The sequence below is a fragment of the Clarias gariepinus genome, chromosome 4 (assembly GCF_024256425.1).
Source record: "Clarias gariepinus isolate MV-2021 ecotype Netherlands chromosome 4, CGAR_prim_01v2, whole genome shotgun sequence".
Lineage (NCBI taxonomy): Eukaryota > Metazoa > Chordata > Actinopteri > Siluriformes > Clariidae > Clarias > Clarias gariepinus.
The window spans coordinates 28,704,941-28,732,838 of record NC_071103.1 but is presented as its reverse complement, the minus strand read 5'-3'; the positions used below and the strand labels follow the sequence as shown (position 1 = coordinate 28,732,838).

The window sequence follows — 27,898 nt, the reverse complement described above, 5'->3', positions numbered from 1 at the left end:
AGGCTCGATTGCCGTCTCTTTGTGCATGAAGTTTGCATGTTCTTCTCGTGCTTGATGGGTTTCCTCTGGGCACTCCGGTTTCCTCCCACAGTCCAAAGACCTTCAGATTAGGCTAATTGGCGTTCCCAAATTGGCCGTCGTGTGTAAATGAGTGTGTGTGAGTGTTTGTGCCCTGTGATGGATTGGCACCCTGTCCAGAGTGTTCGCCGGCTTGTGCCCTAAGCATCCTGGGATAGGCTTCAGACCCCCCACAACCCTGAATACAGGATAAAGCGGTATAGATAATAAGTAAGTGAGAAAGGTAATCAGCATGTCCATATCAGATCATTATGCCTTTTACGTATGTGCTGATTTTCCACTTTTCACACTATAATAATATACATGTACAGTATTTTTACAAGGAGAGGGCAGATTTTTAGATCAAAAATCAAATCATGTGCCAGTTTTGAACATAAACACAAGGATATTTGAGCAAAAGGCATCCTAATTGTTCTTGAGAATGGAAACAAAAAGTGCAGGGTTTATGTAGAGAACAGTAATCTCGAGCTCTTTGTAGTAACAACACACAGATTATAGACTATCTTTTAAATAATCCTGTAATTAGTGATTCACCCGAATAAGACATTTCACTGAGCATTAAAAAAAAAAAAAAAAAAAAATGAGAGAGAACACTTTGTGTAAGTGGCCACAAAACTGACAACCCTTTTTGAAGTGCATGTAAACTGACATCCATAAGGTCATATTCCTTCAAGCGTGACATCTAGTTGATATTGCATACTGTCATGGAATTCTAGAGTGACATGAAAGCATTTCTGATTCGGATGTCACTCCAAATTGCACATCAGAATTCTTCAACTGTCATGCAGTTTTGATGCAGACATGACAGCACACAGATATACATCCACACTCTCATTCAGATGCCCGAAACCTTTTTATTTTTCAGATTCACTTCACACACTGCGTGAGCAGAGCCTGGAGTTGTTGCTTTTATGTGCAGTTCTGTCACTTGTAGCTGCTTCCCTGATGGCTTCTTCTGTGTTGTCAGTTCACCTTAGACACTCCCAGCAGCATGCGCCATCAAATAGGATAGGTGTTTGTATTACAATACAAATGCAAAGTTCACAAGCAAAACAAGCAGTGCTGTTTAAGGCCACAGGTAAAGTGGGTTGTATAAAACCAGATACTGTTTGAGCCTTGTCTGATTGCTGAGCTCCCTCCGAGTCTCATTTCTTGGAGATCAAAGAAGGAAGCGGCTGTGTATCAGTGCCGACAATCTCTGAGCATATCATCAAACTGACTTCCAATTTGTACAAAATCTTTTTTGCAGGAAATGCTCTTAGGACGGTTAAAAAATACACCATAGACATTTTACTAGAATATACACCTGCTCATGTTTCTTACTTTAACCTGCTCTCATACTGTATAGTTGGGTTTTCGAATAAAAAAACAAATCTTCTAAATTCCACAAACTGCAAGTAGATATTTTTGTATGAGTTATTTTAGACAATGTGGCACAATTATATTATCTCTAAACTTCTAGCCTTGCTGGAAGTGCAATTTTATTTAATTTTGTTTATGTTGAGCAGTCATATTTTTAAAATTTTGATTAAGTTAAGTGAATACTAATTGGTTATATTGTGAAGCACAGGATTATACAAATGTGTCTGTTGAAATGATGCACAGAAGACCAACAAATTCAACTTTAAAAAAAAAAAAATTTATCCCAATTTACAATACATATTTACTGTTAATCTCTATGTTGAATAAGACAAAATAAAATAAAACAAAATATTAGAGCCAATCTTTTCCCCCTATTAGCAAAATATGAATGCATAAAAATTATCTAATTAATGAATGAATGAATTAATTAATTAATTATATTAATTATATCAATTATATTAATTAATTCATTACATCACTGACAAAAACTAAAAACAGTAAATTACATCCCCAAGATCCTATTGTACCAACCTCAGTCTTAAGTGCTATAGACTCTCCAATAGACCAAACACACCAGGGGAACTTGCATAGCTTGCATGTGCTACATGAATATTAACGCATTCCTTCAAAATAAATATTTCTAATATTCAAATACAAATAGCACATTCGAGGTATGTTAAAGGTAATATGCATCTGAGAGCACTGACCTGATATGTTAGCTTACACTATGCTAACAGTGGCACGTAGAAATCTTTCATCTTCACAAATTCCTGCAAAAGTCAACATCCAAAAAAAAAAAAATACAGTTGCAATTTGCAATACTATCCAAACATTTTGGTTTACTTTAAAAATGAACGATACTGGATAATCTTATACCTGGAAAACACTACAGGTGAAACCTCTCACCACATTAACTTCCTCATTCCCATTTTCAGACCCAGGGAGTCAGACGTGAATGTGATGATGTCATCAAGCATCTTTTAAAGGGCCCCTGTAACCATTCCCACCAAACAGGCACAACATATAGAATACAGAAATTCAATGTCCCTCTAACCACCACCCTCTTACACAAAACAGAAAGTAAGCCACAAGGTTTTGTTTTGTATACAGGTGTCATGGTGCCGTGGTGATTAGCAATGTGGCCTCGCATTGCACCTCCATAGTTCAAATCCTGCCTTGGGTCTGAGTGCATGGAGTTTGCATGTTCTCCCCATGCTTGTGGCTTGTTGGTCCAAATTGCCCATAGTGTGTGAATAAACATGAATGTTAAAACATGTTAAAATGTTTTATATATATATATATATTAAAAAAAAATTATAACATGTCATATAACATGTATGTATATATTTAGCTGCCATAGCAAAATAATAAAAGCATTGTTAGCGAGAGGTTAGCCCGAAGCAGGCAGTGCTCTTTAGAGTGTCATTGCACTGAAATGAGATGTAGTCTATTAGCTGTGCTAATTCTGAGATGGAGGAAATGGATTACAATGAATCATCCAGGGAATAGCAGAAACAATAACTCGCCCTAGGCGTCTAGTGACATACATATGCAATTAGAAAGAAATAGCAGATCAACTTCAGGTACTGTATTAGCTCTCTCAATGACCAGTTCCAACGTAATGGATCTTCAGTTTAGAGTTTTGCCTAACAAAATCTTGAGTTATTTGGGGGGAAAAAAACAATTGAGATGGATTTATTCATTTTAGTCAGCGACAGAAATACATTATTTCTCACTGGTGGCAATGATTTCCCAGGTTTTGCATCAGAATATCAACTGATTTATAGTGTTACTGATTTTTCACAGTATGTTATGTGTCATTGTTGACAGAAAGCAGTTTAAAAACATATTATAAAACAGCACTCGGGATGTGAGTTTGTTTATCTGTATTCATGTGTATGGGTGGTGTTTCCTGTACAGAGTCAACAGACTCCAGTCTCTGAGCTGTGTACGGATCCACTGGTCAGGCCTGAAGAGACCATAGAAGGAGATGAGCAGCAGGCATTTCTGTCTGAGATCAGTGAGGAGGATGTAGAGGTCCTGCGCCAAAGAGAAGAAGCTCTGCTCCAGATAGAGGTGTGTACCTGGTTACCTCGATAAGGCCCACTAATGCCAACATCACAATTTAGGACAAATAAATTATATTGGAATAAAGCAGAATTAAAAAAAAAGAGAAAGAAAGAAAGAAAGAAAGAAAGAAAAACTCTGCTTACGCATATCACTGTTTATATAATTCATATAATTATACTGTTCCATGTTAAAAAGTTGTAATCTTATTAGCGTATAAATAGCTCAAACCAGCTTTACATGTTTTGTGAAGACTGCTTTATTAGCAAACTTGGTGTAGGAAAAAGGATTTAAAATGGGGAAAAGTGACATCTGAATAACTTACCAATTTGCATGCATAAACTACCTTTTGAAGGCAAATGGAAATGTCAGTCAAGAACAGCCATATAATGTGTATAATGTGCAGTGATATCCCAAAACTAGATTTTATTTTTCCAGCTTACACTGGAAAGGGGATGATTCTGAAAATTGGGCCATGTAGACCTACAATGGATAAAATGATTGATTTGATATAACTAGCCTTGCTTTTTCGTAATTGTCACCCTCCTGGTTTGAGATTTGAATAATGCAGGAGATTGTCCTAGGAAATTGCGTTATTGTACAGTGTGCTCATTTTTTTACAAGTATTTTTTACAAACCAGGAATTTCTGATCGTTTTTGAACTGCTTACCTCCAGTATGTTTTCTCCAGTGGTCTCAGTGAAAAGCAGATTAGGAAACCACCCTATCAGTAGCAGCATTTACATGGACAATATTTCTTCAGTCTATTTGAAATCATTCTGATAAATGTCTTTTGATGAGCTTTTACATGCTCTTAAAAAAATGCATGCTCACTCATGGTGTTTACCAATCAGGTACCTAAGCAGAATTTACCTACCTGAGATTATTAATGTCAGCTAATTCTACCCACATCTGGGACAAACACACATAGAGAGACTTCCCCTACCCCTCACCCCTTCCCCTTGTCCCTTGAAACAAAAGTGGAAAGGGGAAGGGTTAAAAGATTTCCCCTAAGAAATGGGACACCACTACAACACTGTTATACGTCATCATACGTATCCGTTCATTTACGTGTACACATATGGCCATAAGCAAAACAAACAATGTGTTATCAAATGCAATGCAAACTGCCGTGCTACTGAACTTTCATATTTGTTTGTAGCATGCAGTAAAGTGTATATGACATAAAAATAGATTTTTTGTAATATCGTGCAATCGGTGCTATCCGCTAGCAAACTTTAGCGATTTTTTTGCAAACGTTTCTTTACAGAACATCACCATAAACACAAACACAAAACTAAAGGTAATATACATATAATAAAAACTTGTCATAAAAATCCTTATTAATGGCAAAAATTAGTTACATTTATGGGTCTGCTTGTTCGAGTGAGCAGCCATGTTGAAAATATCGCTTAGCCCTTAGTTTAAAGTGAGGTCCCGAAAAATCTTAGTTTGTAGGGTTATCTGGCCCTTCCCCTTCCCCCTACCCCTCCAACCAAAAGAGAAATGAGACACCCCTACCCCTTCACGTGAACGCGCCAAACGGAGGGGTAGGGCAAAGTGTAGGGGTAAAGGGTAGAATTGGGATTGGGCTTATATTTGTTCTAAGAAGTTTATATGTATAATATTGTCCTATTAAATGGATTATAAAAGGTTTGCACCATCCCTTTCATTCTGATAGAAAATTCTTTACTGATCAGGCCAGTCTGTTCCAGCTGAGGTGTCTAAATACATTTTTATTTTGATTAGGCTGTTTTTCTTATAGGACTTAAGATCCATAAAAACATAGCTAGTGTTCTGTTATGATTGTGGATTTTAAGAATTGGAAAATTTTTAGTGATTAAGATGAACTGTTAGGGGTGCCCTTTTAAGGTGCTAACAAGCAAGGCAAAGCTACACAGAGCAGTGGGTAGCATCGCTGCCTCATAGCTCCAGGGTTCCCGGTTTGATCCTAGCCTTGAGTTACTTTATATGTCAAATGCCACATAGTTTCTATGTGTTTCAACATTTTTCATACCTATTCTAGCCGCTCGTTGTATACAGTATGAGTGTGTGTGTGTGTGTGTGTGTGTGTGTGTGTGTGTGTGTGTGTGTGTGTGTGTGTGTGTGTGTGTTTCATGGTGCCATGTCATGGGCTGGTGCCCATTAAAGGGAAATACTTTTGTCCCAAGTCATTTTGACACTATTCAGGACAAAGCAGGTATATGTCAGGTAATAAAGTATCTGGGTAACTATGAATGTTGGAAGTGGCCATGAACTAGAATTGTTCAGTCAGAGAATTGAACTAAACATTATATTTTTTTTAAATATATGCTTGTAATGAAAAACACATCATGGAAAAGCAGTTAAGTGTGACTGTTGCATCTTTCCTCATTCCAAATTAATCAATAACTGTTGGGCAGGGTTTCAAGGTTTTTTTTTTTTTTTCTATAATCTGAAGAAAATGATTCCTACAATCATATGTTATTGATTTTTACTGTAATTATGTTTCAGCCTTTTCAATATATAAAGTCAACACTGGGTAGGCAAGACTGCCTTCTGTTTCATTGCAACCAGTTCATTGAACCATAGTTTAAACTATTTTGTTAATGTTCCATGTTCTTTATAAACAATAGAACAAATGTGAAATTAGAAATTATGCATTTGAAAAAGTCATAATAATTTTCCACACTGGAATTTCCACTAGTTTAGACATTTTCTAGATGCCTCCCTTTCTTCAACAAGTATACATGTATTGTATTTACATAAAGTTTGACCCTCTTGTTTTTTTCACATTTTGTTGTTTTACACTCATCTTAAGATGGATTCAAATATTTTTCTCTCATCACTCTACACACAGTACTAGACATTGGCAAAGTAAAAAAAGTTAGTTTTAATTAGTAATTTATAAAAAAAAAATAAAGACTAAAATATCTTATTTACATATTGTAAGTATTTAGACCCATGAATTAGTACCTGCATAAAAGCACCTTTGACAGCAATGACAGCCTTAAGCCTGCTAGTAAACAATGCTACAAGCTTGGCACAATCTTTTGGTAGTTTCTTCCATTTTTTTGGCAGAATTGCTCAAGATAAACCAGGTTTCAGGTCCGGACTCTGAGTCTTTTACAGAGATCTTCTGAAGTAACTCATGTGTTCTTGGTGTTATGATTTTGCTTATGGTCTCTGTAGAAGGTTTTTTAATAAGGATTTCATTTATAATTTCAAATAGTCTAGATAGAATCTTCAATCAAAGGATTTTGTTTCTCATGGTCTGAGAGTCCTTCACATCATTTCACAAACTCTGAGCTGGTTGTCATGTGCCCTTTAAGTGAGTGATGTCTTCTTTCTGGCCACTGTGTCATATAGGCTTGATTAGTGGAGTGCTGCAATGATGGCTTTAATTGACCCTTAGTTTTCTGGTTACCTCTTTGACCAAGGCACTTTATCCCTGATTACTCAGTCTGGTTGGGTGGCCAGATCTGAAAACACTGATAAATGTTTCAAAACTCTTCCATTAGAGAATTATTGAGGTTATCATGCTCTTGAATGCTTTCAATGCTACAGAAGCCTGTTTTCTTTCCCAGATCTGTGTCTGAACACGATTGTGCCAATCCCGTGGGTCTACAGATAATAGTAACATCTTATTACTTTTATCTTAGTAACATGTAACATCTTATAACAATGCACAACGCACAATGTATCTTGACACAAATGAGCTACAGCAGAAGACCACACCAGGTCCCACTCCTATCAGCTAAGAACAGAAAACTGAGGTTACAATTTACATGGGCTCAAAAAAATTGGACAATAGAAGATCAATTTTTGCTTAGTCTGATGAGTCCAAATTTCTGCTGTCAAATTAGGACAGTAGGGACAGAATTTGGCATAAAACAATATAAAAGCATGGATTCATTCTGCCTTGGATCAACAGTTACGGCTGCTGGTTGCAGTGGTATAATAGTGTGGGGAATATATCCTGGGCACACTTTGAGTCCCTTACTTTCAAGTGAGCATCGTTTAAATGCCACAGTCTACACGATTATTATTGCTGACCAAATTCATCATACTTCTGATGATTACTGTTCTTCCAGCAGGATAGAGCACCATGTCACAAAACTAAAACAATCTTAAACTGGTATCCTGAGCAATGCGTTCACTTTACTCAAATGGCCTTCACAGTCACCAGATCTTAATCTGCTGTGCCTTTGCTGGTTCAGCATGTGCCTCAGGCTTAAGTGTGGCATTTTGCAATAAGACTAACCAAATATACTTTTCCATTTCTGCTTAGCAGTTAGAAACAACTTTACATCCATATGTGAAGCTTACTTAAGGGAATATTAGCACCCTGCCTTTATGGAGACTGAATGTCTGTTTGAGGACATTTTCTCATGGCGCTAAAGAAAGAACAATAGACTTTGTTTTTTCAAATGGTACCAGAAAAGTGCCATTGCGTTTTGCTATAGTACATTAATTTTAAATAGTATAAACATGTCTTAAATTATGGTGACCTCGTAGGTGAAATCAAAACTAGTTATATAGTCTGGTGTTTCCTTAAGTTTTAGTATTAGTATTAACAAGTTTTGGTTGGCTATCGTAGATGTGACAGATTAACTAAGCACAATAAGCATATGTCCATGGCTAGAGATGATAAAGAAAGGGCCATGCCATGCAATGTGTGGTGGAAAAAGACTCAGAACACATGTCTTCATAACCAAAGACAAAATCCGGAAAGTAGATGTAGATGTTCAGTATATATGTTTCTATACTTTTGAAGACTAAACTGCAGAAACAAAGCTAAATGATCTGTTATTACTATGCATAAGCAACACATGCTGTATTGAGCCTTGGACAAATAAAAAAGAGCCACCTTCACACATGAAGAACTGAAACAATGCAGACAGCCTATTTGTTGTTTTGGGTGGAGAGGTATACAGATGGGAGAGGTGACAGGGAGGTGGTTCTGCCCACACTCACTGTGCCCTGTGGCAGTTGCTGAAGGGCTCAGTGCATAAGCTCAACCAGGCTGATCATATCTGACAGTGTGTTTTTTCCAGTCTAAATCTCCTCTCTTTTGCTTCCCACCCACCCGCTGCCGCTCAGCCACCTTGTATTGGAAACTCCACTCAGCTGAATCCAGGGTGATAGGAACTGCTCTGTGTCTCTCTCTTTACTAGACTCCTTTTTGAAAGGCATCATTGCAGAGGTGCATATGGCTTGTGTTTTCAAACAAAGACAGTGAGGACAAGAGGGTTAAATCAGACACTATGGCTGACTTTGGTTGTCCTACAATGAGAAGAACAAGGGAAATTAAGCATGCCCCTAGGGGCCTAACTGAATTCACATATACCATACTGTCCTCTACAATCACCCTCATCCTGTAGGTATAAATACAGTGATTTTTATAGTATCAGATGCATAGTTGCAGGACTATAGTGAGATGAGATTCAAGCTTTATGATTTCATCCTTGGCTGTACTATACTTTTAATGCTTTGGCATTGGCCATCATTGTATCAAAATAGATTTTGAAAAAGAAATGGCCATAACAGAGGACAACATTCAAGGGGAGCCTGAAATGAACATCTGGCCCGAAGAAGGAAAAGGAGGAAAAACCTATCCTGCAAATGTGGACCTTGAGTAAAGAGAAAGAGTGATATTGGAAACTACAATAGCATAGGGGCATTAAAAGTCTTAAAAGATGAACCATGCCTTAAAACGTAAACACCAAATTGCATTGTAAGTGTACAATCACGGATACAAGATGACTCTTAGTTAAAAACAAAACAAAAAAAACCCAACATACTTTCTGTAATTCTCTATACTTTGCTTTTGGAGAGCCCTTTAAACCATTACAAATGCTGTTCTTTTATTTTAGATTTGCAGAACTGGTGAGCCATTAAACATGAGAACCAAAAGCTACAGTATATTGTACACCTGGCACTGAATTACAAAACATTGTTGTCAGAAATAGAATGTGTTGCAATATAAATGGCATAGATGACATGGATGGCAAATGCTGTATTATGTTGCAAGTGTATGCTTAACTTGGTTTAATCATTCTTGTGTACTGTATTTCTGAGCATCATGGTGATGCAGCAAGTAGTATAGTTGGCTTCACACATCAGGTCTCCTGGGTTTGGATTACTGTCTGTAAAGAGTTTTATGGTTTCTCACTTTTGCTTGGGCTTTCCCTGAGTTATCCAGTCTTCTGGCACCTTTCAAATGTGTGGGGAGCTAGATACGTTAGCTTTACTAAATGGCACCTGTGGAAAATGTTAAAAAGTGTTTGTACATGGTGTAACTCATTTATGGAGATTATACCTGACTTGCACTTACTGTTACTGGGACAGGCCAGGATGAAAAAGTTACTGAAAGTGATTGAGTAAGAGTAGTGTGTTGCTACGTTATATTGGACATACTTTCTTGTTTACTTCCAGTTATTATTTAGGTGATCAGAAATGTCTCTAGTTTGACAAATTTTAAAATTGGTGTGACATTTTTAATCAGTTGAGGGAAGTGGAATTTTTAAAACAGCTTGTGCTAAAACTGTATTTACATTATTACTTTTTGGGATTCACTATAAGGGCATAAGGCAAAACAGCATTTGCCTAAATTTAATGAGCATTTTCCTAAACAAGAATTATTTCTGTGTACAAAATATTAGACAGCTGTTGTGCTATAATGCAAAGAGGAATTTACTCAAATGTATTAATTACTATATAATACTGCCAATAGATAATCTATACATATATAAAATCTGACTCAACCCCTTGTGATATTATTAGAATTAGGTCAGTTTTCACCTGTTTTAATGGTTACAAAAATACTAAAAATAGTCTGTACAGTGCCTTATAAAAGTATTCATACATTTTCACATTTTGTTGCATTACATCCACCAACACAACAGACCAACACAACATGGCACAAAATTGTAAAATGAAGAGAAAATTATTAATGATTTTCAAATTTTTCACAAAAGAAAATCTGCAAAGTATTGCATGATTTGTATTTAGCTCAATTTACTCTAAAACCAATAGCTAAATTTCAGAGGGACCAATTGCCTTAATGGATCACCTAATTCGTAAATAGAGTCCACCAGTGTGAAAATATGAAAGCAACTGTTGTAAGAAAGCCATAAGATGTCCCGTTTGCAGTTCCACATTGCTTGTCCCAAACTGCAAATGGGACTTCTTATGGCTTTCTTTCAACAATGCTTTCTTCTTGTCACTCTTCCATAAAGGTCAGATTTGTGGATTTCACAACCAACAGATTCTCCCACCTGGGCTGTAGATCTCTGCAGCTCTTCCAGAGTTACCATGGGTCTCTTGGCTGCTTCTGATTAATGGTCTCCTTGCCCGCTTTGTCAGTTTAGGTGGACGACCATGTCTTTGTAAAGTGTGTGTGTGCAGTACTGCCATACTCTTTCCTTTTTTTAGATAATGGATTGAACAGTTCTCTGTGAGATGTTCAAAGCTTGGAATATTTTTCAATATGTAACCCTGCTTTAAACTTCTCCGCAACTTTATTCCTGACCTGTCTGGTGTATTTCTTGGGCTTCATGATGCTGTTTGTTTACTTATGTTCTCTAACAAACTCTGAGGGCTTCACACAACATCTATATTTTTACTGAGATTAAATTACACACAGGTGGACTCTATTTACTAATAAGGTGACTCCTGAAGGGAGTTGGTTTCACTGGATTTTAGTTAGGCGTATGTAAAGGGAGTGGAATACAAATACATGGGACACTGTTCAGATTTTTTTAAATAAAAAATTGGAGAAAAAAAATTACCTTCTACTTCATTCATGTGTTGGTCTGTCACATCAAATATTTATATAATTAATTTATGTTTGTTGTTGTAACGTGACAAAATGTCAAAAAGTTCAAGGGGTATAAGTATTTTTGCAAGGAACTGTCATAACTCAAAATGTTTTGATTCTATGCCTAATTTCTGTTCTTAAATGTAATTATGAAAATACAGTAAGCCACGTCATGCTATTAGGGCAGTCTGAGCTAGACCAGGATAATTAGTAATATAACACCATTTCCAGCGCCTCCGAGTGGCGCAGTGGTAGTCTCTCACAGGGGAGGAATAAGAGGTATTTGGTGCTCCCAAATTAATCTATAGTCAATCTGTGATATATATATATAGTATATATATATATACTACTCACAATAAGTTTGCCGCAAAAATTTGCCGCAATGACAGCGACGTCTAATGCTTCTCACTAGCCTCATGATGTTGTTCTGAGGCAATGTCTTCCACCACTCCACAAGTGCTACACGCAGGATATTCGCTAGCAGGTCATGTGGGGGTGGGGTACGATCATCCAGTTTCTGCTTCAACTGGTCCCAGGCATGCTCCATGGGGTTCAGGTCAGGGGACATTGATGGCCATACTATATGAGGCACTCCAACTTCCTGAAGTCGAGCTGTGACAATTCTGCCACAATGTGGTAGAGTATTATCATCCATAAACAGAAAGTTGCGGGTGTGCTGGCGGAATTGGGGAGTGATGATGGGGGTTTTCCAAGGTTTTCTGCCGTCATGACCGCTCCGACCACCTTTTCTTTGTTTTTGATTTTTAAGTTAGTTTTCAGTGTTTTAAAATCAGCAAAATTACCACCATGGAGTACATTAGGTATAATAGAGACACTCTTATTTCTATTGGTGTACAATGTACTCACAATTCGACATTTTTAACTGCGGATCCGAGCTGGCCGAGTGAGATCCTGAGGGACAACAATGGACGCGACGCGAAGCGGCGGCTCTGAGGGAAACGAGCTGGCGTCAGGAACAGGCTGAGAGCCCGTGCACACCGCACACCTCTGCCTAGCATCCTGCTCGCCAACGTCCAGTCACTGGAGAACAAGCTTGATGAGCCTTAGGGCCAAAATAAAGTTCCAGAGAGACATTCGGGACATTCAGGAGTGCAATCTCCTCTGCTTCACCGAGACATGGCTGAACCCAGCGGTGCCGGACCACGCCATCCAGCCGGCCGAGTTCTTCTTGTTTCACCGCATGGACAGGACGTGGTACTCAGGGAAATTAAGAGGAGGCGGCGTGTTTCGCCGAACTTTCATCAACATATCACCTGCCCCACCAGGGGCGAAAGGACACTGGACCACTGTTACACTACAGTCAAGGACGGCTACAAGGCACAATCTCGTCCTTCGTTTGGTAAATCCGACCATGCCGCCATCTTCCTCATGCCAAAATAGAAACAAAGGCTGAAACAAAAAGTTCCAGTTCAGAGGGAGGTCGCGGCTGGACAAACCAATCGGTGGCCGCATTACAGGATGCACTTGATGACGCAGACTCATGTTTCGATGATGACGTCAGTGTGTTTACGGAAGAGGTTGTGGGATTCACCGGGAAACTAGCAGATGATACCGTGGAGAAAAAGACTATCAGAACGTTTCCCAACCAGAAGCCGTGGGATAAAACCATTCGCAACGCTCTGAGATCTCGCACCGCTGACCACAGGCAGTAAGGATGGGCGGACATGTCTCAGCCTTACTTACTCTCAGCACTGGAGCCCCCCAGGGTTGTGTTCTGAGCCCCCTGCTGTAGTCTTTGAACACCCACGACTGCGTGGCCACTACCAACTCCACCGCCATCATCAAGTTTGCTGACGACACTGTGGTGGTGGGCCTGATCACCAACAATGATGAGTTGGCTTACCTAGAGGAGATTGTAAATCTGGAGAACTGGTGCCAGAGGAACAATCTCCTCCTGAACATCAGCAAGACAAAGGAGCTGATAGTGGACTTTAGTACAAAGCAGGAGAGGAACTACCAGACCAGAGAGTGGACAGCTTCAGATACCTCGGTGTTCACATCACGCAGGACCTGTCATGGTCCTGTCACATCAACACCGTGGTGAAAAAGGCCCGGCAGCGTCTCTACCACCTCAGATGCTTGAGAGACTTTAGACTGCCCTCTAAGGTGCTCAGGAATTTCTACTTCTGTACCATAGAGAGCATCTTGACAGTAAACATCACGACCTGGTTTGGAAACAGCACCATGCAGGACAGACGAGCTCTACAGAGGGTGGTGCGATCAGCTGAGCACCGAGCTCCCTGACCTGCACTTGATCTACATCAAGCGGAGCTGGACCAAGCCCAGGAAGATCGTGAAGGACCTCAGCCATCCCAACAATGGACTGGTCTCTTTGTTGCAGTCTGGGAAGCGATTCTGCTCCCTGAAGGCCAACACAGAGAGACTGAGGAGGAGCTTCTTCCCGCAGGCGATAAGGTCTCTCAATCACAATCACACAACCACACAGGAGTAATATGTTTTAAACATTGACATTGACTGGATAATCATGGACACATTCATGCAATACATATTTGCATATCTAAAACTATTGCACATGACACTTTCATAAGTCACTTTTATACAATACATGTTTTTATATCTGCCATTGCACATGACACTTTCATAAGTCATTTTCATAAGTCACTTTTCATGCATATTTGCACAGCCATTGCCACTTTAAAACACAAATTTACATATATATATATATATATATATATATATCCCCCCCATATTCCTATATTTCTATATTTTGTAACATTTTTATTATGGCCTTATTTGTACTGTTTGTTTATTTTACTAGTTACATTTATTTTCTTTTGTATTTCATTTCTTTTTATTAATATTTATTCCTTATATATAGTTTCTATTTTCTTTTTAAGGTCACCGGCAGTCGTACAAGCATTTCACTGCATATCGTACTGTGTATGACTGTGTATGTGACAAATAAAATTTGAATTTGATGATGGGTTCTATGATGTCTCTGAGGTAAGAATGTGCAGTGACTGAGCCATGTACAATAACCATATCTTTTTTGCACTGACTGGTGATGCCTACCCAGATTGTTGCACCTCCTCCACCAAAGCAAACACTGGGGACCATGTTGACCTCTGCGTATCGTTCACCTCGCCTTCTCCAGCAACACTGATGACAATCATTTCTGTGCATAGGACGGTAGACCACTGCTGCATTGCCCAGGTCACATGCCCACTGCAAACATTCACAGCGGTGTCTTGGTGTCAGTGGAGTCACCTGCAACAGTCGTCTGGTATTCAAGCCAAAGCGGTGGAATCGATTGTGAATAGTTTGTCTGGAAACCCTAGTACCCCTCTCATCTCGTAAACTGGTCTGCAGCTGTGTGGCAGTTGCATAACCATGTGTAAGTGCATAGGTCCTTGGGTACTGGTCATCGTTGCGGTCTGTCACTGGTGGGGCTCCACTCCTGGGTCTGTCATGAACTCTGCCCATAGTTCTGTGTTTTGATGCAAGTCTGCTAATGAGACTTTGAGACACACCAAGTTCACAAGCAACATCTGACTACGAAGGTGCGCCATGACTAGGTGGCGCTGCTCACCCGTTAAGTGACATTGTGTGTTCATGGCTGTTTGAATAATGAATCTGAAATGACTTACTGACAATATCAGTTTTTTATACCCACAGATTGTTCAAATTGATGCCACATTGAAAAAGGTTGTCTTTTGGGATTGGCCCCAATATAAGGCACACCTGTAGACAATGAGACCATTACATGGAAAACACAAAATGAGGTGTGCCTATCTCCCCAATACAATTGCCTCCCTATCCTAAAAATGTCTAAAGTAAAACAAACACTGTATGTATGACATCTACTAAGGCTACGTTTACACTGTTTACACTCTCGATGCCCAATTCTGATTTGTTGCTTATATCTGATTTTTTTGACCGTCTGTTAACACGTTCTTTCAACTATGACTTATATCTGATACACGTGTTTACACTTGCCATGCCATCTGAAATATCGCGCATACTTAAAGGTAGCGCTACACACTAGCCAAGATAGACGAAGGTGAAGTATGCTTGACACTCTGCGATATATGCAAAGTTCGCGAAACGTCACCATGGTTTTAAAATGGTGGAGGAGAAAAAACGGCATAATTGCAGCCTGTGCATATGCTTCATTCACCAAATACTGATTTCCTAATTTTATTTAGCCCTAATAAGCATTAAAAGGGTGGGGGGGGTTGCTTCTCACTTTTCACTTAACATTACGTTATTAAACCGCGAAGAAGTCTCAGATTTAATGACATACAGAACGCAATGCCTCAGGAAATCTGATCTGTCTGTTTACACGACAATCACATTAGCACATATCTGATTTATTTCCACATATGAAGGAGGCCTGATCTCGAAATATCGGAATGCATGCGTTCTTTTCCTGTTTACACGGACATAGAACATATCAGATATGTGTCACATATGAGCAAAAAATCGGAATTGGGTCACATTTACCTGATAGTGTAAACGTAGCCTTAGTTTCTTACAATATCTCTAACGTTTTTGTGAGTAGTGTATATATAAAATACCATTTCCTCTTTCTGGATGTGCATGCTGATGATTGGATATGAAGGCAGCACTTTTATATAATAAACCCCTTGACCTGAACAAATATTTCCTTTTTTTCTGAAAGATGACAGTGTCTATCTGCCTCCACTTTTGTCCCAGACTCTGGCCTCAAGTTAAAAGTTTGTGTGATTGAGAACATGTCCAAACATTATAAAATCAGCAAAAACATACAAGCTGGATTACTGAAACACTTTATAAATGACTGCATTATACAAATGTGGGAAATAGCATGTGTTGTATTGTTTTGCATATCTGCCTTCATGAATATGCAATTTGGGTGCATATTGTACCAAATGTGTGCAGAGTCAGTGCGACTAGATTAGTGCAACTAGATTAATTTTAGCATTTACAATCTGGATCTACTAAACCTAAACGTCACTTTGGGAACAGTAAAAGTAAATACATTATGAGACCATGTATTACATTATCTCCAGTCTATTTTTAAGACAAAATTATGACTTGCCATCTCTAAACACCAGCATGGTCAAGTCAGTCATATTATATATTAAAAGGATGTTAACACCCCCAAAGCCAACTGAATTTAAATAGAGACTATGAAAAATGTTTTAAGGATCTTGCAACTTGCCATTACTATCAAAAATAAGTAGCACAAATAAAACCATAACTTAATTAACATGCTGTTTTCTACTTCTTCTTTGCATTGTGCATCTGACAACTGTCAGATGCTTCTGTAATTCACACAATTATTCTTTGTTAATCTTTTGCACTATAGATGCATATGATAATCCTTATAGATTTACCAATAAGTGTGCATTGTTTCTGATATTCTCACTAAGCATGAGAATCTTTTAATCCATAAAGCACATAAGTTGCAATTTAGTTTTTCAAAACTGGTAAAGTTATAGATCCTTAAATCCATGTTGTCAGTTAGCAAATGTGCATGATTGAGAAATGCAGGATACTGTGATGTTGGGACTGCAAATCTAGTCTAAACTTGGAGACATGAAGGCTTATACAGTAAATAAAGTTAACAACAAGTAAAACTATGATTTGTTTTGAGGAAACAGGTCTATTTTTAATACTGTTTATGTTGCTGTGTTATCTAGAACACTAGCAGAAGTGGAAAAGCATAAAGATTTGGCCAGTCATGCACTAATCCTTTCTGACCCAAATTCACTGTCTCCCCCAACTTAAATTGCACACAATTCCCTGCCTCGTTTCAAGTAGTTTTTGACTTCTGCACTGCTGTAGTTGTTTCAAATTAATTGAAACGAACTTTTGTGGATTTTTCTATTCCTTGCCTTGCTGTTTTATTACATCAGTATGAAACTCTCAAAGGTGTCTACTTTCAGAGCTACTTGGCTCACCTTAACATTGTTTGTGTTTAATTTAAAATACTAATGTGGTGATTTTGGTCTGCATACAGTATACATTTTTATTTAATTTAATTATGTACAGTATGTATTTGTGTATGCATGTCTTATTATTATTATTTGTGGTATTTTTTATGTAGACTACACTGGTATCCAGTGATTAAATCTTGTTTCCATTTTTTTCACCTTTAGTTTTTCCTGTGTATATATTCCTGGCACCACTGAAATGGTCTGATGAGGAATATTCTTAGTTTTACTACTGGGGTATGTCAACATCCCTGCCAGGTGCCCTACTCATAATATTCTGATCAAGACAGCTCTGTCCTGTGTCAGACAGGTTTGCATAGCCTGCAAATTGAGCTTCAGCACTATGAATTTGTCTGTGCAGATGTCAAACGTAATAACAGGCCCCTTTCATAACACAGCATTCAATCCGTGAACATCCATATTTGATATCAGGAGCTTTATGAGGCTTGTGGCTTTTGTTTACTGACTATTAACTTCACCCCACAAGAACAGAGCTGCTTAGCTTTGGCTTTAAGTCATGAGCTACATCTCTAGATTATACACACCTATAGACACAGACATACTGTGTTATAGAAGCTGTGTATATTGCTAGTTGTGGGCTCCCATGGTCGAAAAAGTAATGGAATCATTTGATTCTACATTATAAACCATTTATTCAGCAAGGGCAAAAAGAGACATCTCATGCTTAAGCTGTTTTCAGGCTTCATTTTTTTTTCCAGCAGTAAGCATGTGTGTAAATCTGCTTAACAGTTTTTCTGCTGTGGCAGTGACACTGCATTCTGTTGCCCAATGCCTTTGGGCCAGGGCTGTAAATGTGAGGGGAATCTTATATCAGCATTAAACACATTTATATAGGGGAAAGAAGGGGCAGAGCAAGAGAGAGAAAAACACAGAAGAAGAAAAAAGCAAGGTCATGATTCTTGCAAGTTATCTACCAACACCTTTCCCATCACAAGGCAGGATTTTGGACAGAGGACATTCTTTTTTAAAAGAAGCACTTATGTGTTTCATATATCTAGATTATAAAGACAGCCTCTGTTTGTAGCTCTCTTATCGAATTTATATATCAGTGTCTGAGGAGAAAGATTATTTCAAGGTTACCCACAGTGTCTGACATAACGTCTATAGTCAAGGCTATCTAACATGCTATAGGCTTTCATATTACTTAGCATACTCTTGTATTTTGTTGTATTCAATTAATTACATCAATTAACAACAGGACATTGTAGTATAACTTGATTATTGATTATTTTGCACATGTTTTACACTATCTGCCCCTTGGCATGATTTTAAATATCCTAGCATTGTTAACAAATCTCACTAATTAAATACCCAGAGTTAAAGCACTTATTATTATTATTATTATTATTATTATTATTATTGTTGTTGTTGTTGTTGTTGTAGCTGTTGTTGTGTCTGTGTGTTTTTGTGTTGTGCTTCTGTGGAAATAAATTAATGTGTTTTTCATCTATTCTTTTTTTTCTTTTTTTTTTAACTAATAGTATAAGTAGCCATGTTTTTTGTAGAAAAAGTTGATTAGCCTTAATGTAATCAGTGATATTATTATTTCAGGTTAAAGCCCACATACTACATATCTGCCTGTCTTTCTGTATGGCAGAACTCTCTTTCTAACATATTGTAGCGTTTTACCGCCAGAAAGGATGTTGGAGAGACAAGTGAGCTTGATTGCTGTCTAATACAATGGCTGGGAGTACTTTATTTTGTCACACAGCATGTATAGCATGAGCAACACATTCACATGAGCACCTACATCCAATTCAGCCTTAGCATGAACCGGAGCACATTCAACAGGTCACACACACCCTAACACACAAACATGGCCGAAGCCACTAACCCAAACCCGCTTCCCCAATAGGGTGAACAGATTGAAACCCCCCGCAATGTATGATGGCCGTCATCTGCCGCTCCGCCCACACCACACTGCCCCCACCCGAGCTGTGACTGTTCCTGGTCACCATGACTCTCTCAGTCTTGGAGGCATGAAGGCGGTCGGCGCTGGCGCTGTGAACGCCGGGGTCTTTTTGTGGAGGAGGGAGGAGCGCAAACATTGTCCTGAGCGCTGGGTGGGGCCCTTATATAATACTTTGCCATGCAGAGGGCGCATCGGTGAACAAAGAGTTTACTGTCGGTGTGACAGCCCGGCCAGTAGAAATGAGCGTGCAACCGCCGCAAAGTTTTATTCACCCCGAAGTGTCCCGAACTGGAACGTCCATACACGAAACCCAGTACACATGCCCGCAAAGCCCTTGGTACTAGCAGCTGAAAGCATTCGCCCGCGCCGCGCAGCCGTTCCCAGCGGCGATAGAGTAACCCTTCGTGCAACGCTAGGTAAGTAAACTGGGAGCAAAGAGCTTTTTCCCTCTCGCCCTAGATGAGCGACTGCGGTGTAATCCGGGTCTCACGCCCACTTTAACCCAATCTAGCACCCTATGCAGAACCGGATCCTTCTCCTGCTCAGCAATAAGCTGGTCACGGTCCAGCTGTGAAACGACTATGGTTGGCACTCTAGGTGGCACAGTAACTCGGCTTCACGCCGGCTCAGACGTGAAGGACTGCACGGAGGACTGCATGGGGAGAATGTTCGTAGTTGAGGGTTCTATGCCGCAACCGCACACGCGCTCTTCAACTCGGTCGCAGTACTGACCACGCACTTTGCTGCCCGGCCGTCGAGATAAAGCGCCGGCGTTTGCTTGTAGGTTTCCCGCTCGGTCTGCTACCGGATGTTTACCTGGCGCGGCTACCGGAAGTTCCATCCCTCGGGTGTGTGCTACTAACGCATGCAGCTGTGGTTTGGGTATTAGCAACCAAGCTAACCCGAAGTTACCACACAGAGAGAGGTCACACACACTCTAACACACAAACCTGGCTGAAGCCACTAACCCAAACACCCTTTCCCAACAGGGTGAACACATTGACCCCCCCCCCTCCCCCACCCGCAATGCCTGATAGTCATCAGCTGCCGCTTCACCCACGCCACATTATTAATAATAATATGATAATATAATAATAATAATAATAATATTTTTTATTTATATAGCACTTTTCCAGAGCTCAAGGACACTTTACATTGAATGTAAACAAAAGGAGATAATACGAACAGACACTGAAGTACTGAAGTAGAGAAATAATTAAGTCAACAAACAGACAAAAACAAAAAGAGAGAGAGAAAATAAAAAAGGAAATACAAGACAAGACCTAAGAGACAGACATGCAAAGGATAAGTAGAATAAACAAAAAAAAATTAAATTGTAAGGCTACATAAAATTTGTTGCTTAAATATTTTATTCTTTGTTTACACTATGTTGTACTGTACATCAGCCAAATACACTTTCTGTTCGGTAATTGCAGAGTAAATCACAGATGAGAAGTCGAAAAAGTATCGGATAAAGATTAAGTTTTGTCTTAACCCTACTCAAGCACGTTAAAATTCACTCAATATTTTATTAACTAAAATATTAACTAATTCAATATTAACTAATATTTACCAAAAATATTCAGTTTAGCTTTTCTAATCAATATCAATTGATGCAGGTGTTTGTTTACATTGAGCAATAATTAGTAGATTATTTTAAAATACATTATTAAATCTGGCACATATTCATAACATCACTTTTACCCAACATTTTGATTTGAGACAAACTGGTTTTACACTTCCTGCAAGAAGAATAAACATACATTGATTTGTCCATTAATCTTTAAAGGTTTGGTTTTTATAGTGTACTTGGCTCATTTTTTTTTTTTTTTTTTTTTTGGAGTAAGCAATGCTGTGTCATTGTTTTGTGTGTTTCCTGAAGATTTGGGCACTTTGTAGGTGGAATACAGTAATTTTTTTCTCTGCCTCATACTCTACTGTATGTATGCATGGCAAACTCATAAAGTGCTATATTTGTTTAAAAGCACTAGATGTTAATATAATATAAAACATAATAAAATAAAAAAACATAATATCCTGAAGGAAGAAGGAAGTACTGAAAAACAAGCCAAGTTTCATTAAATTCCGAATTCGGAATCAATACACTAAGCTGTTAAGCGAAGCATGTTAGTTGGGCTAACATCTAAGCTCCAAATGTCTGTGGTAAAACTTAGAAATGGTATATTTGTGGTAATGGGATTGTGAACGTGCTTGACCACTTGGTCATAAATTTCAGGTAGACATGTTTCTGCAAAATACCATCTGCTTGGTAGTATGTAACTAGTATGTATGTAGGCCAGGGGTAGCTCAGTGGTTAAGGCATTGGACTACGGTTCGGAAGATCCCAGGTTCAAAAACCCCACAACCACCAAGTTTCCACTGTTGGGCCCTTGAGCAAGGCCCTTAACCCTCAACTGCTTAGATGTGTAATGAGATAAAAATGTAAGTCACTCTGGATAAGAGCGTCTGCCAAATGCCTAAATGTAAATGTAAATATAAGGTGGCTCAAAATGTTATATGAGCCTACGAAATCCAATGTAATTCACAACAAAAATTGGCTGGTCATCTTGGGCAATGAATTCCATTACATTCTCAATCATGCCCAATGTTTTGGCACCATCATCTGCAACTTTTTTAGTCTTTTCGAAGAGAATGGCAACCGCGGGTATTTGTGATCTAGTTGGGGTACCTTTAACCAAGGTTGTTTTGCAGTACTTCTTATATTCAGTAGTGTACGTGCATGTTATTCACAAGTTCTGACGCGTGTCCCTTTTGTTACACAGTGTCACTCACGACTCCAGACGTTTTGTTGATTTTTTTGTCTCTTGTTTATTTTCAACATCAAAGTACATCGGTTGTTACAGTTTCTTGAATAAATCCACTGTAGTCACGACAAGTCATTTGCTGTGTTCTGTAGCTTTGATAAATTACAGTTACAACAATTTTACTGTATCCTTTTAGCTTACTGTCTCACGGTCAAAAGCTTGTGTTCTCCACACCTTTCTGTATCCTACCGTGCAACTAACGTGCGTGATAGACATGCAGCTACATAACTGTGAGATGATGTCACAGAACAACTCATGAAATAATGTCACAATACAAATTATGAGTATGAAACTTAATGCTTAATGCTTAACTAAAAGACTAATATAAAATAAACACAACAACAAATCACAAGAATGAAATATGGCCCTTAATAGTAGTGTGTTGTGATTTAAGGTGGTCTATCAAACTTTGTTGTCGAAAAGTTCTTTGGCACTGCACCCCCCTCTTGAAATTTTTGCAGAACAAATTTTTGCAAATTTGGTGTCCTGATCTGAAACTTAAATATACTTTCATACCGCTGACATGCTTTGCCTTTGATGGGCAGACGCGTGATAATAGCTCCAGCGTAAGTGAACACTAATTTGTGCTGTACAAGGATGGAAGGGTCGGGCGACATTAATTTTCCCGACATGCGTTTTTTTATTTAGGCCAAAACTGACAATGCCATTTTTGGCCCGAAAATTTTCTGTGGTGAAATTTCCGTGCACCAATAGTGGACACCCCCTAACCTAACCTTCGCAAGGAACCTCAGTGTCTCCTAGGTAAGCCACATTCCACCATCAACAAAAAAAAAGTACACTGCTATTGAGCGAACGGCTTTTGCCTGGTATTACCTGGACAAGTGGCATTTTACTTTAATTACTGACGGTGTTCCTCTCCAGTGGATGGCAACCTTGGCACTTCACTAAACAATTGTATCTCTTGTAATGCCTACAAGGTTTCATGAATTTGTAAACTATACAGTACAGTAAGAATACAGATATGTCAATTTATTTTATTTCATTATTAATTTCATATTTTTGTTTTGGTAAAACAAATTAACATTTTAGATTTATGCAGAAAACAAATCTTTATAAGACTTCAACTTCAGTAGAGTTTAAAATATAAAAAAATACTGGACATAAGTAACTCGGTATATATTTGTGGAGCACTTTTGTACTTAAAGTACATTTTAAAGTACTGTAAAGCATTTAGCAGGAAAGGCTAGAACACACACAGGGACAACGATGAACAAGTGTTCCTCTATTTAGGAAAAATAAAAGGGAGAAAAGGTGCAGGTCAGAGGAAGTCACTCAGTAAGAAGGGTGAGCAGAGAAGAGACAACAAGCCAGGCCGGTGTTAGGTATTCGATAGGCTGGGCTGAAGAAGGCAGAGAGTGAGGAAGCTAAGGAGGCGGTGTGGCTAAGGAGGCGGTGTGGCTAAGGAAGAGACGCCTTCTCTGCAGTTTACAACTCTCAATCTATCGGCCGGTGTTCGGTCCCCACCTACAGTATGGGAAAGGACTGTGAATACTAGCGGCCAGAATGGGTTTTCTAAGAAGGGTAGCTGGCTTTTCTGTTAGAGATAGGATGAGCAGCTCAGTCATCCATGAGAAACTCAGAGTAAAGCAGCTGCTCCTTTGAAAATGTTTGACTGGTAGTGTACATAAATATACTGTTCCTCTATAATTAAGTCTGTTTAGAACCCATTATCTGTTCATTCCACATAATGTTTTCACATTCGGTTACATCACTAGTATGTACAGTGACACAACAAGTAAGGACTGCCCACTTGATGGCCAAACACTCCTTCTCTAGTGGTGTACTTTGACTCTCTCTCTCACCGACAGTTTCCTTAGTTTGGTTAAAAGCCTGTTTGCACAGCTCCCTTCACTGGAGTGAATCTGGTATCTGGAATCTGGTGTTAGTCAGCAGGCTGGTGACATATAGCCAGCCCTAGGGACTGCCTCACCCCTTTTTGGTCTTGGGTCTTAGAGAGGCTGCAATCACTACAGTCTCATAATTGCAATGTTGATGTTAAGGACCCCTTTCCCAGCCGGGATCGCCACTTCGGTTACTGGAGGAGTGACAGCTGATTGGCTGCAATCGAGTTAGACTCTGCAGCTGCACCATTTTTCTATTAAAAACTTCCCTTTTCCCATAAGACCTCACCTTGTGTCTGTAAGTCTGATTCAAAAATCTTACACTATGTTATACAAGTGTTATACAGATGAGATGGCCATTCTTGAGCCTATACCAAATTCCCCTGTGTTAATTTAACCAATGTGTGAAGTTTTGTTGAGAAACCTGTAGTGTGTTGCAGGACATCTAATACTGCAAATAGCAGGGGTTTGAGCAAATAATTCAAGTTCTGAACACTGTCATTAATTAACTTACTAATGTTAAGTGTTTGACCATTTACTTATAGTATATGTGACATACATGTCAGTTATAATTAAATTATAAGAAACCCTGCATCTGGGTATCCGGTTGTGAAAAACTCCCTGAGATGGCAATAGAAAGAAACCTTGAGAGGAATCAGACTTAACAGGGATCCCATCCTTATTTGGGTGAAACAGAGAGCAGGAATTGATCTGCCTTCATATTGTGTGTTAGGTGGCAAGCAGTTCAGTATACCAGTTGATGTTAATTAATGTTAATATGGAGTCCAGGTAGTTATTGGACGCTCAGGTAGATTTGTAGGAAATTCCAGTCCTGAACTATCAAGCAACTGGAGCTAAGTCAAGTCCTCAGAGAAACAATTGTAAACGTCAGTCGAGGCCAGAACTGTTTTCATGGTAGAGTGAAACCGTCCCCAGACACCGGACACATCCCAAAGGGAGACACAGGGCATCCATGTGACGAGATCGCCAACCAGAAGCGGGGCACCAGGGTGAGTCAGACAGGTCCAGAGGGCAGAGGGAGTCTGGATCAATTGCAGCTCAGGGATGACATGTGTAGCTCGACAGAGAGAGGGAAAAAGAGAGAGTGGGAGAGGGAACAGGAGAGGAGATAACAGTTAGGTATGGTCACAGTCACATCATGTATAATGTGAATGTATATTTAGGGTAATGTGCAAGCAGGGACTCCGGCAGGACTAAATATACTGTAACAGCATAACTAAAAGGAAAAGCCAGATGGAAACACCAACATGAGGGCTCCCTGATGTAAAGCAACCAATTACCTCACCATAAACCAGTGGTTCTCAAACATTTTCTGTCATTCCCCACTTAAGGGGGTGGGCGAATTTTCAAGCCCCACTTGTCAACAAAATGATACCGAAAACGGCCAAGTGTACTGTTTATTGAAATATCAATTTCTAAACCGATAAGATCAAATAACACCAAGTTCAAAACAGATAAAATACACGTGCAATTGTTATAAGTGTCTTCCTACTTTGTTGGGTCTCGTGCTGTCTGCTGCCAGCAGTTTAAGACACAAAACACACACAGGTCTCTCTTCTGCCCCACCATCCCCACCATGAATCCAAGCGCAACATAGGCTTCATCATGTTTTCCTTTCGGCTGGCTTTTTGGTTGATTAGGCTGATGATGCTGAATCACCTGCTTTTTTGTGGTCCATGTCCACAAATGTATCCATTGACGTTATTATGCTCACTACATACAGTACGCTACTGACCAGGTGGTGTTAGCTCTAAAATGCCCTAGCCACCCCCCCACATAAACACTTTCAAATAATATATTACAACATAACTTCATAGATTTATGGTTTACAAATTACAAATTATAACAAATGAATTTCATTATAATATAAGCAATATAAAGAAATGTATAGGGAAAAAAATATATAAATTAGGCTATATATTTTTTTCATATACAACATGTGTATTTTTATATTGCTTATTTTATAATAAAATCGTTTCCTGTAATTTTTCACCACAAACAATATTTATTTAGTGCAATTTGTGATAAATAATTTGTTATTTGTACATTGACAAACCCCGGCAAAATAAATCTTTTTTGGGGATTTGTATTAATCGTCTCGACAGCTGCCACATGCCTAGGGTTAATTATAATAGTAATAATATATTTAATAATAATAAACCTTTAAATGCATATCCTAATATAATATTTGATAGAGATTATATAGGGGGGCAATCCGTGGCAGGGGGGATTTTAGCGCATAACACCTGTTTGTGGCAGCGGTAAAGGTAGTTTTATATTCGCATCTCCGAATTCAATAGCTGCGTAAATAAACCCGAAAATAAGACCCACATATATTGCCTCTCTACATCGTCTTTAAGCTCCATCCGCCTTAAATTATACTGTACATGTTTAAAAGCATAAACACCTTATTTGCTACGGCGCAACGAATGATTAAGGGATCATCGCAAAAAGCCGCACAGCAACAAAAAGCGTAGAACGATATTGATCTTCTCTTCTGTTCAGCGCCTGAAGGATCAAAAAGCAACTGTTACCACACTGGAAACTAGAAATGCCAGACTAGTACTGCCTGATAAAATATTAATTTTTAAACAAAAATACAGAAATATCAGCATACACATTGGAATAAATGAAATTAAATATATAATACCGAATGTTTGCTTGTATATTGTATATTGCTTGTATAAGTCTGGAGTGGCAGAGAAGTATGTTAGAGTGGTGCAGGACATGTATGAGAGCTGTAAGACAGTGGTAAGATGTGCTGTAGGTGTGACAGAAGAGTTTAAGGTGGAGGTGGGTCTGCATCAAGGATCAGCTCTAAGCCCCTTTTTGTTTGCTCTGGTGATGGACAGGATGACAGATGAGGTAAGAGAGGAGTCCCCATGGACTATGATGTTTGCAGATGACATTGTGCTCTAGCGAGAGCAGGGAACAGGTGGAGGAAAATTTGGAGAGGTGGAGGTATGCTCTGGAAAGCAGAGGAATGAAGGTTAGCCGCAGCAAGACGGAATACATGTGTGTAAATGAGAGTGACCCAGGAGGATCGGTGAGGCTACAGGGAGCAGAGGTAAAGAAGGTGCAGGATTTTAAGTACTTGGGGTCAACGGTCCAGAGCAACGGGGAGTGTGGAAAGGAGGTGAAGAGGCGGGTACAGGCAGGTTGGAATGGGTGGAGAAAAGTGTCAGGTGTGTTGTGCGATAAAAGAGTATCAGCGAGAATGAAAGGAAAGGTGTACAGGACAGTGGTGAGACCAGCGATGCTCTACGGCTTAGAGACAGTGGCGCTGAAGAAAAGACAGGAGGCAGAGTTGGAGGTAGCAGAGCTACAGTAAAGATGTTGAGGTTCTCTTTGGGAGTGACAAGGATGGATAGGATTAAGAATGAGTTTATCAGAGGGACAACCCACGTTAGATGTTTTGGAGATAAAGTCAGAGAGGCCAGATTGAGGTGGTTTGGGCATGTTCAGAGGAGAGATTGTGAATATATTGGTAGAAGGATGCTGAGGTTGGAACTGCCAGGCAGGAGGTCTAGAGGAAGACCAAAGAGGAGATTTATGGATGCAGTGAGAGAGGACATGAAGTTAGTTGGTGTGAGAAAAGAGGATGCAGAGGATAGGGTTAGATGGAGGCAGATGATTCGCTGTGGCGACCCCTGAAAGGGAACAGCCGAAAGACAAAGAAGAAGAAGAAGTTTGCTTGTATATTGTTCCTCTGCAATTAACATGCCGTGTTGCACTATGGTTCCACTATTTTTTCCTGATGTTATTTTAATTTACTTGTATTAATGATCCATTTCTTTGTGTGTGATTGTTTAGTTTCGAGTGTCCGATCTTTATTGTCAATAAAGAAAAGCATGAATTAGAATAGGTACTTTCCTATTATTTTCCACTAATTCATTGCGCCCCACCTGTCATGTCTGTATTCCCCACTAGTGGGGTGCGCCCCACACTTTGAGAACCACTGCCATAAACAAACCTGAGTGATCATGAAGA

The 27,898-nt window shown here is 39.2% G+C and overlaps 1 protein-coding gene across 1 annotated transcript in view; it reads left to right on the top strand.

Moving 5' to 3' along the window:
* The window catches only part of tsnare1 (T-SNARE Domain Containing 1), a 194,530-nt gene that overhangs the window by 104,004 nt on the left and 62,628 nt on the right, over nt 1-27,898 (top strand). The window contains exon 8 of the mRNA XM_053493954.1: nt 3,361-3,516. Coding sequence (XP_053349929.1) covers nt 3,361-3,516 — 156 coding nt within the window. The remainder of the gene's footprint in view (nt 1-3,360; nt 3,517-27,898) is intronic.